The sequence below is a fragment of the Cordyceps militaris genome (genome assembly GCF_000225605.1).
Source record: "Cordyceps militaris CM01 unplaced genomic scaffold CCM_S00003, whole genome shotgun sequence".
Taxonomy (NCBI): Eukaryota; Fungi; Ascomycota; class Sordariomycetes; order Hypocreales; family Cordycipitaceae; genus Cordyceps; species Cordyceps militaris.
In genome coordinates, this window is record NW_006271971.1 from 2,224,063 (window position 1) to 2,239,348 (window position 15,286).

Here is a 15,286-nt window from a genome sequence, read left to right on the forward strand (position 1 = left end):
TTTCGAGTTAGAAAATGCGCAAGGAGCTAGATATGCATCATGATAGATAGATTAGATACGTTGTAAATATGAACCTGGTCTACAAGCAAAGTCAACGCTGGATCAAGCAATTAAATGAACAATTCAAGGCCATCATTAAATCGTAAAGCCGTTACATCATGTGCTATTTCACATAATAATTATCCAGATCAAGCTTGGATAGTAACTGAGCAACAATGCCCTCATCACCAACTCCGACCGAGGCGAACAACCCATCACCGCCATCTTTGGTCTTTGACTCTGATTTGGCCTTCTCGGCTATACTGCGGCAGACTGTGATGAAGATTTGCACTTTTTGCTTAAACTCATGGTAAAGCTCCGACGGCTGTCTCGCTTCCGCCTGACTCTGTGGCGCTGCGCCCGAGTCACTGGCTTTGGCGACCTTGGCATACTCCAAAATGCCGTTGAAGATGTCTTCCAACAGATTCAGTATAGGTTGTTGTCTCTTACGCAGAAACAGCCCGCTCATGATGGTGTGCAAGAGTTTGGTGTGGAGCTGTTGCAGCTGAAGCGGACTTGGGGGTTGCTTGGTGACGGCGTCGTTGCGAGCGAGTGCCAAAGCCGCCTGAATCTGGCCCAGACGACCCTCAAAAGCTCGCCAAGGAATCGAGATGGCGGTGTCGAGAAAGTAGCCGGCCACACTTGAGACGAAAATGCGAGCCTCGCGGGCAAAGCGATATTCGTCGTCCGACAGCTCATATCCGTAAACTCGGTTGGTCCAAAGTGTTTGCCGGAATAGCTCATCGACGACGTACATCAGTCGTAAGACGCGCAGGAGTAACCGGAAAATGCGGTCATACTGCAACAGGACGACGGGGGTAACGACGCTGCTCAAAGCTGGCGGTGTTGTGTATTGCAAACACAAGAAATCCATCGCCTCCAACGAGTCTGGGTTCATGCATTGTTGTATCTCTTCTTCTGAGAGATCCCGAACGGCAAAGCTCAAGTCTCCAGGAAGTCTGTCGCCATCTCTGCCGAGCCTGCTGGACGACTTGGGCAGTTTGTCAAAGTACGCATCAGATAAAATGCCCATCAATGCCAGCCGCAATTCTGAGCTAGCAGGCGGCCAGGTGTCGCGGCCGCCAAGGCGGAGTCCCATGACGCCGCCCTGTCTAGCAACACCTGCCTGTCTCTCTGCAGACTCAAGATCCGGGCTGAACAGTGCTTGTGAGAGCCTGGTACAAAATAGACCACTTCCAAGCATATGAAAGTCCCTATATAGGCGAAAGTGCCCGAGAAGATCGTGATTGGCAAAGAGGAGTCTCATTTGCTCTTGGTTTATGGAGTGCGCCTGTGCTGATACCATTGCTCCAAACGAGAGTAGCGGGAGCAGGGACCAATGGGGCGTGAGACTGCTTCCCGAGCTATTAGAGAAGCCCTGGTGAAGTTGGCGACGGACAATCGTTGAAAGCGAGTCGTGAGCGGTCTCGTCTTTCAGTGGCTCTTTCAAACGTCGCATCGATGCTTCTATACGCTCCTCTATTTCTTTTTCGTTAACCCCGAAGAATGTTAATTCGTAATCTTGTGTCTTGTGTGAGGAATCATAGAGTGGCAAGCCCATCTCAGTAGCATTTCCCGCCCGACCATCACTGACAGCTGTCGCCATCCTCTCCCCGAATTCCTTTATTCGGCGTTCGACTTGGGAAACATCATTCCAGTCAAATAACCATCTTATCTCTGGTGGGTTCTGCAACACGGTAAACTGGGTATTGGCTAATATATGTTGAGGGTGGTGACTCTTGATAAATCGTAGATTCTTGCCAGTCTCAAATATCGACTGTGCAACATCATCGGGTAAGAATGATGGCATGCGCGAGCGATCGAGGCGAAAGTCAACGTCCTCAACTTGCCGCCCAAAATCGTCCACGTAGATCTCCTTGTCAACTTTGATAAACCATTTCCTTGCTCCAAGATCGGATTTGGTCAGCGGGATGCCTTGCTCCGCCTTGGTCCCAATCCACTCCTGCAAGAACTCGATCCAAGGGCTTGACACGCGCTGCAGGATTTCTCGCATCATATCACGGATATATAGACTTTCAGCGTCTGCCAGAGACGCGTGATGGAAGACAGCAGAAAGTATGTCGTGGTCGCGCATATCCGGTCGTAGCTGCGCATTCAGCCTAACTAGCGGCTTCACTATCGCTGCCAGACAAGCTATTGACGTATGCAGTTGAAGCAGTGACTGAGGCTGCACTTTGTCCACAGTGATGTATTTGTGCACGACCTGCAAGATGTGGTTGACAGCGCTCGCGAGAGCCACTCGGCATGGGCTAGCTTCGGCTGTGTATGAACTTTGAATGAACGAGCGCAAGTCCAGTATTCGCGTCCCGCAGATTAGGCATTCTTCCTCGACGCCAACCAATACCTGACGGGAGTAACCTGATATTCGAAACTTTGGCAACGCAGGCTCAAATGTCTTTTGGGGGTGGTTTCGAACAAAGAGCACAGATTGCCTGCCGAGCGCGAGAGACAGCAGCGCAGAAAAATATGCCTTTGTTTGCACAACGGGGACATCTGTGTTCTGAAGATTCAGGGGATCCGTAGGCCATGAGAGCAAAGCGTCATAAGTAGAAGCTCCAGCTTCGCTGAAGAATAACGGCTCATGCGGCACTGTCGTCCCTCTTTCAAAGGCATCCCAGGTTCGGTGCGCGGGAGGCGCAGGAACAGCTTCGTCGAGGTCCATCCACGCGTCTACTTCGAATGATGTATCGGCTATCGACTCGCTAGCTGTGCTCATTTCATCGACTGGTGTTTCTTGCTCAACAGGATCTGGGGCTTCGAACACTGGCGCTTTAAACAGTCCATGCGAATCGGCAAGGACTGGCGCAACAGCCGCAAAGGAGCCGTTGGTTGTCGCATCGGGATCGTCTTACAAGATGTATAATTTAGCACATATTTTTATAGATTTATTTCAACGAAGCGCATACCATTTTTGTGCAGAGAGAAAAAGTCGGCCTCGGGATCCGTTGCGAGGTCTTGGAGCCATTTCGACCTCTGCCAGAAGTCCGGTACTGCGAATAGATTCGCCTTGCTCTCTTCGCCAGCCATGGCCGTCGCTTTCATAAGTTCAGCACCATGGATAATCGATATGTGATTTGCGCTGTCTGACAAGATATCAAGGATGATGCAAAACTAAGAAGGTTGAAGGGAACGCGCGCCAGCGCGTCGTCCCGTTGCCCCGCGCTAGCGAAAGGTTACAGCACCTGCGACATGAGCTACAACCCAAGCTACAGCGGAATGGTAGTTCTGTGACTATAGAAAATTCCTTCTCCCCCGTACACATTGTACGAGAGGCAAACAGATTTACGCCAATTGAGCAGAGCGACCGCTGCACCGTCCCTCTCCGCCTTTTTCCCCTGCCATAACCCTCAGCATGCCTCCTCGAAAACGCGCCCGCGGAGGAGCAACCTTTGCTTCGACGCCAGCCCGCGACGACGATGCCATGGACGTTGACACGCCAAAGGCCGCACCTACCTCGCCCGTCAAGGAGCAGATACCCGGTTATAATGCCATGTGGACAGACGATCAAGTCTCCTCCCTGTTCAAAGGCGTGATCCGCTGGAAGCCTGCCGGTACGCACCCTTCTCGGGGCCTTGTCGAGTCATCGCTAAATACGCAACTGTAGGCATGCACAAGCACTTTCGCATGATTGCCATCTCTGAACACCTCCGCAATCACGGCTTCGACCCGGACGTGCACCAGCACACGCGCATACCGTTCATCTGGCAAAAGCTGCGAGCCTACTACAACCTCGATCTCATCGACGACCGCGAGAATGTCGAGGACGACGATGACGACGACGAGCGTTACCTCGACTTTACCCTGCCCTACAACGACTACCTGGAGCCCATGATGCACCGCGCCATCGCCGCCCCGAGCGAGGCGCCCACGTCCCCGCCGCAGCTTGACCTCTCATCGCCGCCGCCGCCGCCGCCGCGCCGCCGCAGCCACAACAGCGGCAGCGGCCGGCGCAAGCGCCCGCGGGAATCGTCCAAGGCTGCTGCTGCCTCCCGCGCCACCGATCCCGATGACACCGAGGATGGCACAGACGCGCCGGCATCGCCGGCCCCGAAACAGACGAGAGGCGGCCGCGGTCGGACACGCGCCGCGAGCAAGGTCGAAAAGGCTGAGACGACCGAGGAAGAAGAACCGGATGAGGACGACGACGACGAGACCGATGGAGGCGATGACACGAGTGAGGAGGAGGAAAGCGGTACGCCTGTCGTAAAACCTACAAGAGGGGTAGGACGTCCGCGCGGGGCCACAAGAGGGCGTGGGAGAAGAAGGGGTAAATAAAAGACTACATGAGAGCCAAAGCACAAAACGAAGGTATTACGATGGAGTCAGTGTCATGGTGTGTCCGATAAATGGGGAGTTATATACTCAAATTACCATGCAAAATTATATATATACATAGAGGCCAAGTGTCTAGTCGTATTCGTCTTCATTGTCGTGAGTCACTGTGTTAACTGGTTTTTGCAGTGTCTCCCACTCCGCCCGGTACTCGAGGTCGTCCGCCCACGTCCTGTTCATCGGGTACAGGTTCTCGAGGTCCACGGTTGAGTGGCGCACTGTCGCGGGGCGCGCCGGCTTGGGCCGCGGCGCGGGTGCCGCCCTGTGCAACAGCGCCCACATGGCCGTCTCGGCCGCGTTGCTCGCATGCTCATCGAAGGCGTCGGCCTCACGCTCCTGCCGCCGCTCCGCCTCGACACGCAGCCGGAGCGCGCGGCGCGTGTTCGGCAGGTCGCGGAGGCCCGCTGCTGCGAACCACAGCATCTCATTGACCTCGCGGTTGACAGCGCATGCCTCCGCATCCAAGGGCTGGTGGTCCCGTTGGCCTTCCGCGTCCGAGTCGTCTGCGGCCGAGTCGTCAGCGGCCGAGTCGTCAGCGGCCGAGTCGTCAGTGGCCGAGTCGTCAGCGGCCAAGTCGTCCTCTTCGTCGCTGGAGTTTAGCGGGTCCATGTTGAAACCGGCGAGATCGGACCCGACGCCCGGGGCGGGAGACGGCTCCTTGGGGCCGAGTACCGCCTCAACTTCGTCATACGTCATCGGCCCTTCCTCTTCTTCCTCCTCTTCGTATTTGTTGCGTGTTGGTGGGTTTTCATACACGTCAAGTCGTAAGCGGCGAGCGCTCTTGAGCCACATGTCACTCATGTTGTGCGGGAGCCCGAGCGACGCAACGGCCGCTTCCACGTCCCTCTTCCGCACAGTGTTTCTGATGCCATCCCCCAACTCTGATTTTGCTCTGATCCGCGACATGGTGATGAACAGCGTCGCCTGCAGCAAGCGCCGCGTAAGAGACAACGCGAGGGAGTGAAAGTCCTCCAGCGTTGTCGCCCACATGGACGGCGGTCTCGAGTCAACGTTGCGCCAGTTATTTCCGGGAATAGTCGAGTTCATAAACACGTGATTCGACAGATTCAGCCACCGCGAGACATGAAATAGACGTGTAAACGCCAGTTTCGACGCTGCATCGTCCTTCGGTTTCTTCGTTCTCAGCTCAGCGGCCAGCTTGGGCGTAATGTCCCAGTATTTCTGCCACCTGTCTTCCTCGCGCTGGTTCTCGCGAGCTTCTTGCATGAGCGATACCGCATCTGCAGCCTCTTCCTGAGCGTGGCAGCAAGGCGGCGTCAGCTCGACGGCAGCAGGGTACTCGGTGGGCGCCAGGTAGCGACTGAATGACGCGCTGCGGGCGGCGACGGCCTCGTGCAGCACGAGCAGGTAGTGCTTGACCTCGATGGTGCTCTTGGTGCCGACGCGCTGCGCAATTCCAGGGAGGTCGTGCCGGCCTAGGCGGGCCAGTGCCTCAAAGAATCGATGCTTCTCGGGCGACGACCAGTACGTGAGTCCCAGCTGCGAATCCGGCAAGACAGTGTCGTCGTCGTCGTCGTCTAGGCACACTCTAAGCGCCGCCTCTTCAATGTCCTTGTTGAGCATGTCGAGGTAGTCGGGGTTCAGGCGACTTCGTTGGCGTTTAAAGGGCCGCAGCGCATGGTCGTCCTCGCCGGACCGTTTGCGCGGTGACTGCTGGTTCGCGGAGCCGTCGCTCACGCTGTGTGCCTCTTCCGCATCCTCGCCGAGAATCACGGAACGGGCTGAGTCTGCATCGCTGTTATCATCCGATCCAGAGAGATGTTGGCAGCTGTCGGAGCCGCTGGGCTCAAAATCCGATTCATATGCCCCCATGATTTCACCCGCTGTCGTTTGAGTGCTGTAGGTGGCGGGACCGATTTGTGTTCATTGTCCTAATTATAAAGTCGCTGGGCTCACGTGATTCTGTATCATTGGAAAGAAAAGCCAAGCAATAAATTGATCCAAAAATCACACGCCGAGTGTGTGAATGACTTTTATGAAGAGTGGTTGTAACTGAAATTCATCTGAGAGCCCTGGAGGTGAAGTGAAGTATTCAAGCTTACATAATGCAGAATTTTTGCTGTCGCTAATTAAGGGTTCTCCTTTAGATGCCATTTTTCAGCCATCAAAAGATCAACTCACCTGCACTCCTTCGTTTATGGGGGCAGTATATATAAAAAACACTATTATCCTCTGCTTGAGATCTGGTGAATAAGATGCAATGCTACGAACCATTGCCCAATGTCTGTTGCGCCCCGGCGCGGAGACGCGCAACCCCGTCGTTGCGATGCTGGCTCATCGTGTAGCGCGGGCATCCACCACCACCACCAAACCTCAAAAACCCCAACTCCGGGATTACCAGCAGGACTGTATCCGCTCCGTCCTAGACAGTCTTAAATCCGGGCACAAGCGAGTCGGCATCTCTCTCGCGACCGGGAGCGGCAAAACCGTACGCACTCTCCTCCAATCCCATCCCCTCTTCAACCCCTTCCCTCATCCAACTAACACGGGGCATCAGATCATCTTCACACAGCTCATTGACAAGATTGCTGCGCGCGAGGATACCGGGGGAGACCGGACGCTCATCCTCGCGCACCGGCGGGAACTCGTCGAGCAGGCGGCTCACCACTGCCGCCTGGCGTACCCGGACAAGACGCTCGAGATTGAAATGGGCGCGCAGCACGCGAGCGGCAACGCCGACATCACCGTCGCCAGCATCATGAGCATCACGTCGCGGGACCGCCTGGACAAGTTCGACCCGGCGCGGTACAAGCTCGTGCTCGTCGACGAGGCGCACCACATTGTCGCCGCCGGCTACCTGCGCACGCTGCGCCACTTTGGCCTCGACACCAAGCGCGCGGCCGCGCCCGTCCTCGTCGGCGTGTCGGCAACGTTTGCCCGCTTCGACGGGCTCAAGCTCGGCGCCGCCATTGACGAGATTGTCTACCACCGCGACTACGTGCACATGATTGCCGACAAGTGGCTCACCGACGTCGTCTTCACCACCGTCGCCTCGTCCGCCGACCTCGGCGCCGTCCGCAGCGGCGCCTTTGGCGACTTCCAGACCGGCGAGCTCTCGCGCGTCGTCAACACGGACCACGTCAACGACGTCACCGTCCGCAGCTGGATGGCCAAGGCACCCGACCGCAAGTCGACACTCGTCTTTTGCGTCGACCTCGCCCACGTCGCCGGCCTCACCGCCACGTTTCGCCGCCACGGCTTCGACGCCCGCTTCGTCACCAGTGAGACCCCGCGCGCCGCCCGCGCCGACCTCCTCGCCGGCTTCAAACGCGGCGACTTTCCCGTCCTCGTCAACTGCGGCGTCTTCACCGAGGGCACCGATATTCCCAACGTCGACTGTGTCCTCCTCGCCCGCCCCACGCGCTCCCGCAACCTGCTCATTCAGATGATTGGCCGCGGTATGCGCCTGCATCCAGGCAAGCGCAACTGCCACGTCCTCGACATGGTCTCGTCCCTCGAGACCGGTATCGTCACTACCCCGACCCTCTTCGGTCTCGACCCAGATGAGCTCGTCACCGGCGCCTCTGTCGCTCAGATGCGCCGCCTTCGCCAGAAGCGAGACACCGAGGAGGCACGCACCGACACCCCCGCCCCCGCCAACCCCGCGACCGCCGTCACCTTTACCGACTACTCGTCCGTGCTGGACCTCATTGCCGACACCTCGGGCGAGCGCCACATTCGCGCCGCTAGCACGTACGCATGGGTGCAGATCGGTCCGGAGCGGTTCGTGCTCTCCGCGCCGAGCGGCTCCTACATCCGCCTAGAGCGCATCTCTGACCCTAGCACACTGCCACCCTCCTCACCTTCCTCTTCCTCCCCGTCCTCGACTTCCTCGGCGGCGGCGCCTCCTACCAAGCCATCGTACCACGCCGTCGAAATCCGCGCTCTGCCGCCGGGCAGCTTTCGCCCGTACGCCGCGCCGCGGGAGATTCTCACCGCGGCCACGTTTGACGACGCCGTGCACGGTGCCGACAGCTACGCGTCGCAGGCTTTTCCGCACAGCTTCATCCACCGCGACCAGCCGTGGCGCCAGGGAGCGCCGACGCGCGGCCAGCTCGACTACATCAACAAGCTGCGCGGCCCCAAGCCCGAAGGCGGCCCCCTAGAACGGGCGGACCTGACCAAGGGCAAGGCCGCCGACATGATCACCAAGCTCAAGCACGGCGCGCGGGGTCAGTATGCCAAGATCGAGCTCGAACAAAGGCGCCGCGACAAGAAGACGTCCGCGTTCAACGAACGGCGACATCGCGAGCAAGTCCGGGTTGGGCCGGTTGTCAGCTGACCCCCGGACAGGCTAGCATTGTAACAAAAATTTCAAAAAGTGTATTCATATTCAGGATTTGGTCGGTCTAGCACAAGGAAGATACCATGGTTAGAAGATTCTATGGTTAGAGCGGAGAGGCGTCGGTGCCCCGTTATAGTATTTAGAGCATAAAGTAATCATTGTATAACACACATTTTTTCCCCGTTATTCCCCGGTCATACACTACGTGCACATCACATACAAAAGTAAATTCGCAAGGTAATGCAGCTGGTGCTGCAAGATCAATTCTCTCGCTGGCATGGTTCTATGTCATCAGAAACGGAGTTTGTCTGTACGCTGGACATCGACTTCTCTGAACGTGTTTCATTCTGTGCATCGTCATCCTCGTTCACAACTGAAACTAGGCGTAGAAAATCTGGAGAGCATCACAGACTCAAAGAAGCAGGTATCAAAAACTGCAAGGAGGCAATAGCCACTCTATGCAATGCGGCTGAAACTTTTCGCATCTGTCGATAGTCCATGCAATAAAACAAAAACAATTCTCCACACTCCTTATTTATCTCCAGGGTATTCTGATTTCCATCTCGCTCGGCGTTTTTATTTGCAAAGGGGTATATGGCAGGAATGCATCCGTAGCCAACGATAACATCATGGAAAAAATAGAGACATAAAGGCGTAACAAAAAGTCAACAAATAACGTCAAAAAGCAAAGTTATAACACGAAATGAAGGGAGCAAGGACAGAGATTGGAGCGTCGGGTAGAGATGCTCGCAGTCTCGTCCGGGTATTTCTTTGTGGGTATATCCAGCCAGGGTATTTGGACGTGGGGGGCTCTAGGACAGGAAATCTAACGGAAATGCCCACTGGGGGCGGGGTATCCAGAATTGAGAGAATGGGAAGTGGAGGGGCGACCGCTATCGCCGGATGCGCGGGTGCCGTGTCTGGGGGTAATGTCACCACCGTGGGGGATAGTGAGCTTGGCATCGACAGGGCCGAGAAGGCGAATACCCCAGGGGTTCTCCTCGTCAACAAGGTTGACGCCGCTGTCGTTCCAGGGGTTCCGATCAGCGTTGAAGCTGCGCGTAGACTCAATCGAGATGAGTGATGACTTGGAAACGTTGCTCGAACCCTTGAAGAAGCTGCCGTTGGCGGAGTGGGAGCTGTTCTTTCTGCGGTCCAAGAATGAAGAGAGAGACGTCATACTGCCAGGCTTGCGAAGGCGATCCAGGATGCTACTACGCTCGCGAATGATCTCGGCTCCGAAGGCAGACTTGGTGGGCGTCTCACTGCCGACCGACGATGGAGCATGTTGCAGAAGCTTCGAGTCGAAATACTGCAGAGAGTCTTCAAAGGAGTCAGATTTGGGTCGAGGGATGAAGCCCTTGACGACAGTGGCATCCACTGCAGCAGTGGCAAACTCGGCCTCGAGGAAGTCAACGGCATCACGAAGGCCGCCGGCATTGTTGCGAGTGAAGCCCCAAACCAGTGTCAGGGTAGGCTTCCCGTCTTCCGTGAGCTCCTCGGGGTTCTGGTGAACGGTGACAGCTACCTCGTACTGACTCTTCAGCTTGGGAACCAAGTCGTGAACGAAGTCGACCGACTCAAGGAATTTGACAAGCTCTGGAGAGTAAGAAAAAACGAGGTCGTGCTTGTCAGGGACCATGCCCAAAAACTCATCGACGCAGTGCGGTACTTGCCACTGGGGACCTGTGACTGTAACTTCATCGCTGGCTTGCTCGGTGCTAGGGAAGCTGATCTTGCAATTAAACTTTTGCTCAAGCTCATCAATTTCGGAAAGACGAGCAATGAGCTCGCGGTGGTAGAGGCGATCCACATTGACAATCTGAGACGTATACTCGGAATCTGCTCGGTCGACCATCTCCAAGATTTCGTTCTTGACGGCATCCAAGTTCTGAGCATTTCGAGCAGGGGTGCGGCAAATGACATTGTCAACCTTGAGATCATCATCCTCGCGGCCCATGCCGCCTCGGTCCATGGCGTTGGAAAACTTGACAAAGACAGAGTGCTTCTTCATGATGCGCTGAATGTGCTGACCACCGATGCCAATGATTCGCTTGTGGTATTGATCCGGAACGTGGAACGAAATGGATGCCGGCATTTCCTGCTCGACAAGGGTCAGGCCTTGCTTAAGCGATTCGTAGCTGGCAGCCATGACGTCAATGTTGAAGTTGTATTCGTTGAAACCGTCAAAGATGATTTGCACGTTGCTCTGCCCCATAATCTTGTTGATCTTGCCATTCTTCTTGCCGCTGACAAACTCCTTATGCTCATTTGCCAACTCAATCTTGACACGAATCTGGTACTGGGGCTGCGAGACAAACCTCAGGTCCGAGATGACGGTCAAGGCAGCCTTTACAGCGTCATCAGAGCCAGTCACAGTAAAGGACATCTTATCAAAAGATACATCAGCATCCGAATTTGCACAAATCTCACCAAGCATAGCCTGTGTATCGGCTGGGCCAGGGAGCTGTCGAGCGTCGGGCTGCTGCAGGAACCAGGCGGCCGAGTAAAACTGACCAGCAAGGGACATGAGCTCGCGTACGGTGCGCTCGACGGGCAAGCCCTCGCTGCCCTGAACTCGGACCATGCTGCGTTGGCAGGCGAGGGGAGGAAACATGATGTAAGTGCCGTTGGCCTCTAGAACTTTTCGAACCTTATCTAGGCGGTCAAGAAGGATGGTGTCAATTTTGGCAGCAGGAATGTTGACATCCTTGACATAGAGGCGGATACGAGAGACAGTTTCGTGGAGCTTTTGCTTGGCAAGTTCGATGGCCTGGTGGGAGTCACCTGTAATGTAAATTTCGGCCGGGTCACGTCGGTTGGCATTGGGGGGGCAGTAGCGGTACATTTGCGAGAAAAGCGGCGGAAAGTAAATGGCAGTTCCCGTGGATGACTCGATGAGCTTGATGTTCTTACGATGGCGGCCGCAGACAAGTTGATGCAGCGAAAGTTCGACTCGGGTGGCATCGACGACACGACCAAGCTTGTAGCTAGTTAACAGATTTGTCACGAGAAGATGTTTACAGCGGGGGGGGGCGGGGGGGTTACCAGAGTGTCAATGTGAATGAGGACACGAGCCTTGGCATGCTCCGAGGACAAAATATCACCATAGATGGCGATTCTCCATCTTTGGTCCATGCGCATCTCGGAATCTCCAGAAACGCCATCAACCATGGGAGTTAGCTTGGGCCCGAGCAGGAAGATGTCAACACCGCAGAAACTGGAGATGGAATCGAGGGTCTCGATGACGGGCTTCTTGAGAACGCCGGCGTTCAAATCGCAGACCAGCTTGCCATCGATGTCGATGATGGTACAGCGCTATTCGAAATGGATTAATTAGAAGCAGGGGCAAAAGAGAAAGGAGTAGGATGATTAAGTTCATCTCGTCAGGGCATGGCATACCAAGGCAATGGGAATCTCGTTGAGAATGGTTTCGCGGCTCTTGTTGACGAGCTCGGGAGAGGCGGAAAGGCAGACGGTGGTAATTTGCTGGGCCCTACCGTTCCTAGGAGCCGTTGAAATGACCTGGGCCTCGATGGGGAGAGGGCCACCTGACAGATCTCTACACAATTGCTGCAGATTACTGAGGTTGTAGGTGTGGACGGGAAGCTCGTGAACCTGGACGTCATCAGGTGCGTCCTCGGGGTGCGTCCATCGGAGCACTGCATCGGCGGTAGAATGCAGGATTTCCTCGGTATTGGGACCGGCGAGGTCGGACGAGAAGGGGACGTTGAAGGAGTAGGTAATGGTGGCATCGACGGCTTGCGGGTTGGTGAGGATCGGGCCCGTCTGAGGCGCATTCTTGGGATGCGTGTTGAGGGGGTTGCCAGGCATGTTGGGGCGGCCGCCCATACCGAAGTTGGGGCTCATCCTCTCGGACCAGTGCCGCATATTTGCCAGTTTATTCATGGTCGGTAGATGGCGGGAAGGAACAAGAGCTTCAGGTCGGCGAGGCTGTCGTCAAGATACGGCGAGGCGAGGCAGCGGGAGGTATCGGACACGACTCGGAAACGGAGGCTCGAGGCGGAGCAGGAATCAGTCAAACAAGAGAGAGAAACGGCGGAACGACTGGCATGGATCGTGGGATGGAGATGGAGCGAGCGACAGCGAAGAGGAGAGACTAGACACGTAGGTACACCAAAAGGACCAGCAACGAAGGGGGGGTATCGAGAACAAGACGCTGGGGGTGCGACGGATGGGAGAGGGAGAAGAGAAATGGAGAAACAAAGAGGATGGGAAGAAAAGAAAAAGAGGAAGAAGGGCAGTGCTAGAAAGAATTGGGCGCGAAGCAATCCTGTCCAAGAACTCTTTGGGGAGGGAATAAGAAGGAAGGGTGAGAGAAGAAGAAAAAGGCCAAGAGAGGAGCGGCTAGGCTGGTGGTCAGCAGCAGATGGGATTAGGTATGTAGGATGGTAGCAAGAAGTCTGAGCTGCTAGTTCAGTTAGCTTGTTGGTGGTTGATTGAGTTTGGTGGATCGTTCTTGGGGCACAAGGAAGAAGGCCAGAGAGTCGAGGCAAACGAGAGACTTGTAGCCAACTGGCCGACCGCAAAGGACTGAAGTAGGTAGGATGTGGTATTTTATTTTGTTTTTGTCATAGTCTTGGGCTGGTGTCATATTTCGTGCTTGCGGGAGCATCAGTCTGTCATACAAGCAACATTAGAGGTACGGTAGGTTAGTAGTGTAGTGGTGCTAGCTGGAGGGCAGCAGAGCCCTGTACCTCAGATGACAGCGTGAGAGAAACAGGCCATTGGGGGCTATGACAGTTCTGATGAGAGAGAGCCGACGCGGTACTTTGGTACTTGGGTATGGCAGGCATGGCGCGGGCACCGCCTACTAGGTACCTAGTAGTACCAATAACGAGTACAGCTGGGGCGGCTGTGTTGTACGCTGCGTGGGGCTATTGTAAGCGGGGAGGGGGGTTGGTGGTCCGATGGAGCTGAGCGCCTGGTCTGCTGCGCCCTTGTTGATCAGTTATCGCCTCACAGATTACAGAGTACAGATTACAGATTACAGATTACAGATTAAGGTGCCTACGTAGTAGAATGCAATTCCATAAGTTGGCCAGCAGACAGTCAGCTCGAGCGGTTCAACAGCCAGTGCATGCTTCTGGACCATCTGCAAGACCTCGTTTCTGTCGCCTGCATGAAAATTGCTGCAGGCGTAGAGTCGATGCGTGTCTCGGGCTAGAGGACCAAGCAACCAAGCAGAATCGGTGCAGGCGACCCGGCTTGCTGCTCGCACTGTTTCTGGACAGGCTAGACACGTCCTCGGTCTGCGACACGCATTCTCCCGCTTAGGAAGCCTTTGTATCGGGGGACCAACTGCATAAAAATGATTTTTTTTTCTCAAGTATATTGGATATCGTAACATCCTCGCTGGACAGGATGGATATGTGCAGGTATGAAGGCAAGGCAGTCAATTGTCAAAGGTTAGTATCTACCTACCTACCTGGCAGGTGTGTGTATGTGTTATGTATGTGCGGGGCACCAAGTCGGTCGTCATACCTGGCTTACTTATCATCTGTAGGTAAACTTTGCCCGATTATGCATCACTTGCCTTCCAACATCCCCAGCCTCCGTACCAGGTATCTACCCAGCATCTACATGATTAAAGTCAGCCAACCAACACCCTATCCGGCCCTGCCCTTCAAACTAGGTACCTAGGCAGTCATCGCTCCGCGTCTTGCTTATCGAGCTTAGTGCTGGTAGGGCTCTCTAGTAACTAGACGAGGGCTCCTGACCATCCCAGCGGCCTCACAAGCTCGCCGTCTTGTCTTGCCACAGTCACCTGCCACGAGTGACCTTTGCCTTCTGGGGTAACACCATCTACTGTACTTTGTACCTCCTGCTACACGGCCGCCTACCTTGCTTGCTTGCGCGACCCAGACCCTCACCACAAAGCCAGCTTGCCCACTGGCAGATCGGTTGGTTCTCTCTGGCGCTGGGTCTCGAGGTGGAACCGCGTCAATGCCTTGGCAGTAGTTGGCACCACCTCCAGCAACCTGATGCGACTGACTAATTTGTAGTTGCAGCATCTTTGTCACTATTCAAGCACGTTCGCACTGTTGTCTTTGTAACTGCCAAGAGACAAAATCCGATTCAGCCTCCTGAGAACCAAACATGACGGCTAAAGTGCCAACTTTCTAACCTCTTCTGCGCCATTTTCAACATGCCTGTCCCAGCGTCTCGTCAAGGATGGCTGGTCTGTACATATTCGCCGCACAAGCAGTCTTCACCCGTCATTGGTTGATCAGAGTGTGGTACGACTCTGGGGCGAAAGAACAGTTTTCCCACTTCAATCAAGCCACAGCCGTCGGTAGGTAACTTGGCTTCCAACGAACTGCACCTCATCTTTCCCGACCTCGGCCATTAATACCATGAGTAATTAATACCAGATCGCCCTCAAACGACAGGGCAGCGAGGACTCAGAACGAGAGCCCAGACTTCATGCAAGCCATTCGGCCAAGCTGGCTGGCTCGCTTGCCCGTGTCGAAACGCCCCTTGTTCGTTGCCGGAATCTCAACGACGTAAAAATAGAATCCTGTCTCATCTCCGCTCCATGTTGGTGCTCCGTGCTCCGTGCCGGTA

The 15,286-nt window shown here is 55.2% G+C and overlaps 5 protein-coding genes across 5 annotated transcripts; 2 read left to right on the forward strand and 3 right to left on the reverse strand.

The window, feature by feature from the left end:
* Positions 1–163: 163 nt before the first annotated feature.
* On the reverse strand, positions 164–3,087 carry CCM_04311 (gamma-tubulin complex component GCP6; the record flags this gene model as incomplete). The annotated part of the gene is made up of 2 exons (XM_006669459.1): positions 164–2,907; positions 2,967–3,087. 2 exons carry the CDS (start codon positions 3,085–3,087, stop codon positions 164–166), a joined length of 2,865 nt encoding a protein of 954 aa, XP_006669522.1.
* A 325-nt stretch (positions 3,088–3,412) lies between these two features.
* On the forward strand, positions 3,413–4,406 carry CCM_04312 (CT20 family protein; the record flags this gene model as incomplete). Its single annotated transcript, XM_006669460.1, has 3 exons — positions 3,413–3,611; positions 3,665–4,252; positions 4,357–4,406. The coding sequence occupies 3 exons, from the start codon at positions 3,413–3,415 to the stop codon at positions 4,404–4,406; spliced, it is 837 nt and encodes a 278-aa protein (XP_006669523.1).
* A 61-nt stretch (positions 4,407–4,467) lies between these two features.
* CCM_04313 (Homeodomain-like protein) lies at positions 4,468–6,225 on the reverse strand (the record flags this gene model as incomplete). Its single annotated transcript, XM_006669461.1, has 1 exon — positions 4,468–6,225. The coding sequence occupies one exon, from the start codon at positions 6,223–6,225 to the stop codon at positions 4,468–4,470; it is 1,758 nt and encodes a 585-aa protein (XP_006669524.1).
* Positions 6,226–6,613: 388 nt separating this feature from the next.
* On the forward strand, positions 6,614–8,695 carry CCM_04314 (DEAD/DEAH box helicase; the record flags this gene model as incomplete). The annotated part of the gene is made up of 1 exon (XM_006669462.1): positions 6,614–8,695. The coding sequence occupies one exon, from the start codon at positions 6,614–6,616 to the stop codon at positions 8,693–8,695; it is 2,082 nt and encodes a 693-aa protein (XP_006669525.1).
* Positions 8,696–9,524: 829 nt separating this feature from the next.
* Positions 9,525–13,814, reverse strand: CCM_04315 (KH domain protein; the record flags this gene model as incomplete). The annotated part of the gene is made up of 4 exons (XM_006669463.1): positions 9,525–11,681; positions 11,747–12,016; positions 12,101–12,652; positions 13,734–13,814. The coding sequence occupies 4 exons, from the start codon at positions 13,812–13,814 to the stop codon at positions 9,525–9,527; spliced, it is 3,060 nt and encodes a 1,019-aa protein (XP_006669526.1).
* Between the last annotated feature and the right edge of the window lie 1,472 nt (positions 13,815–15,286).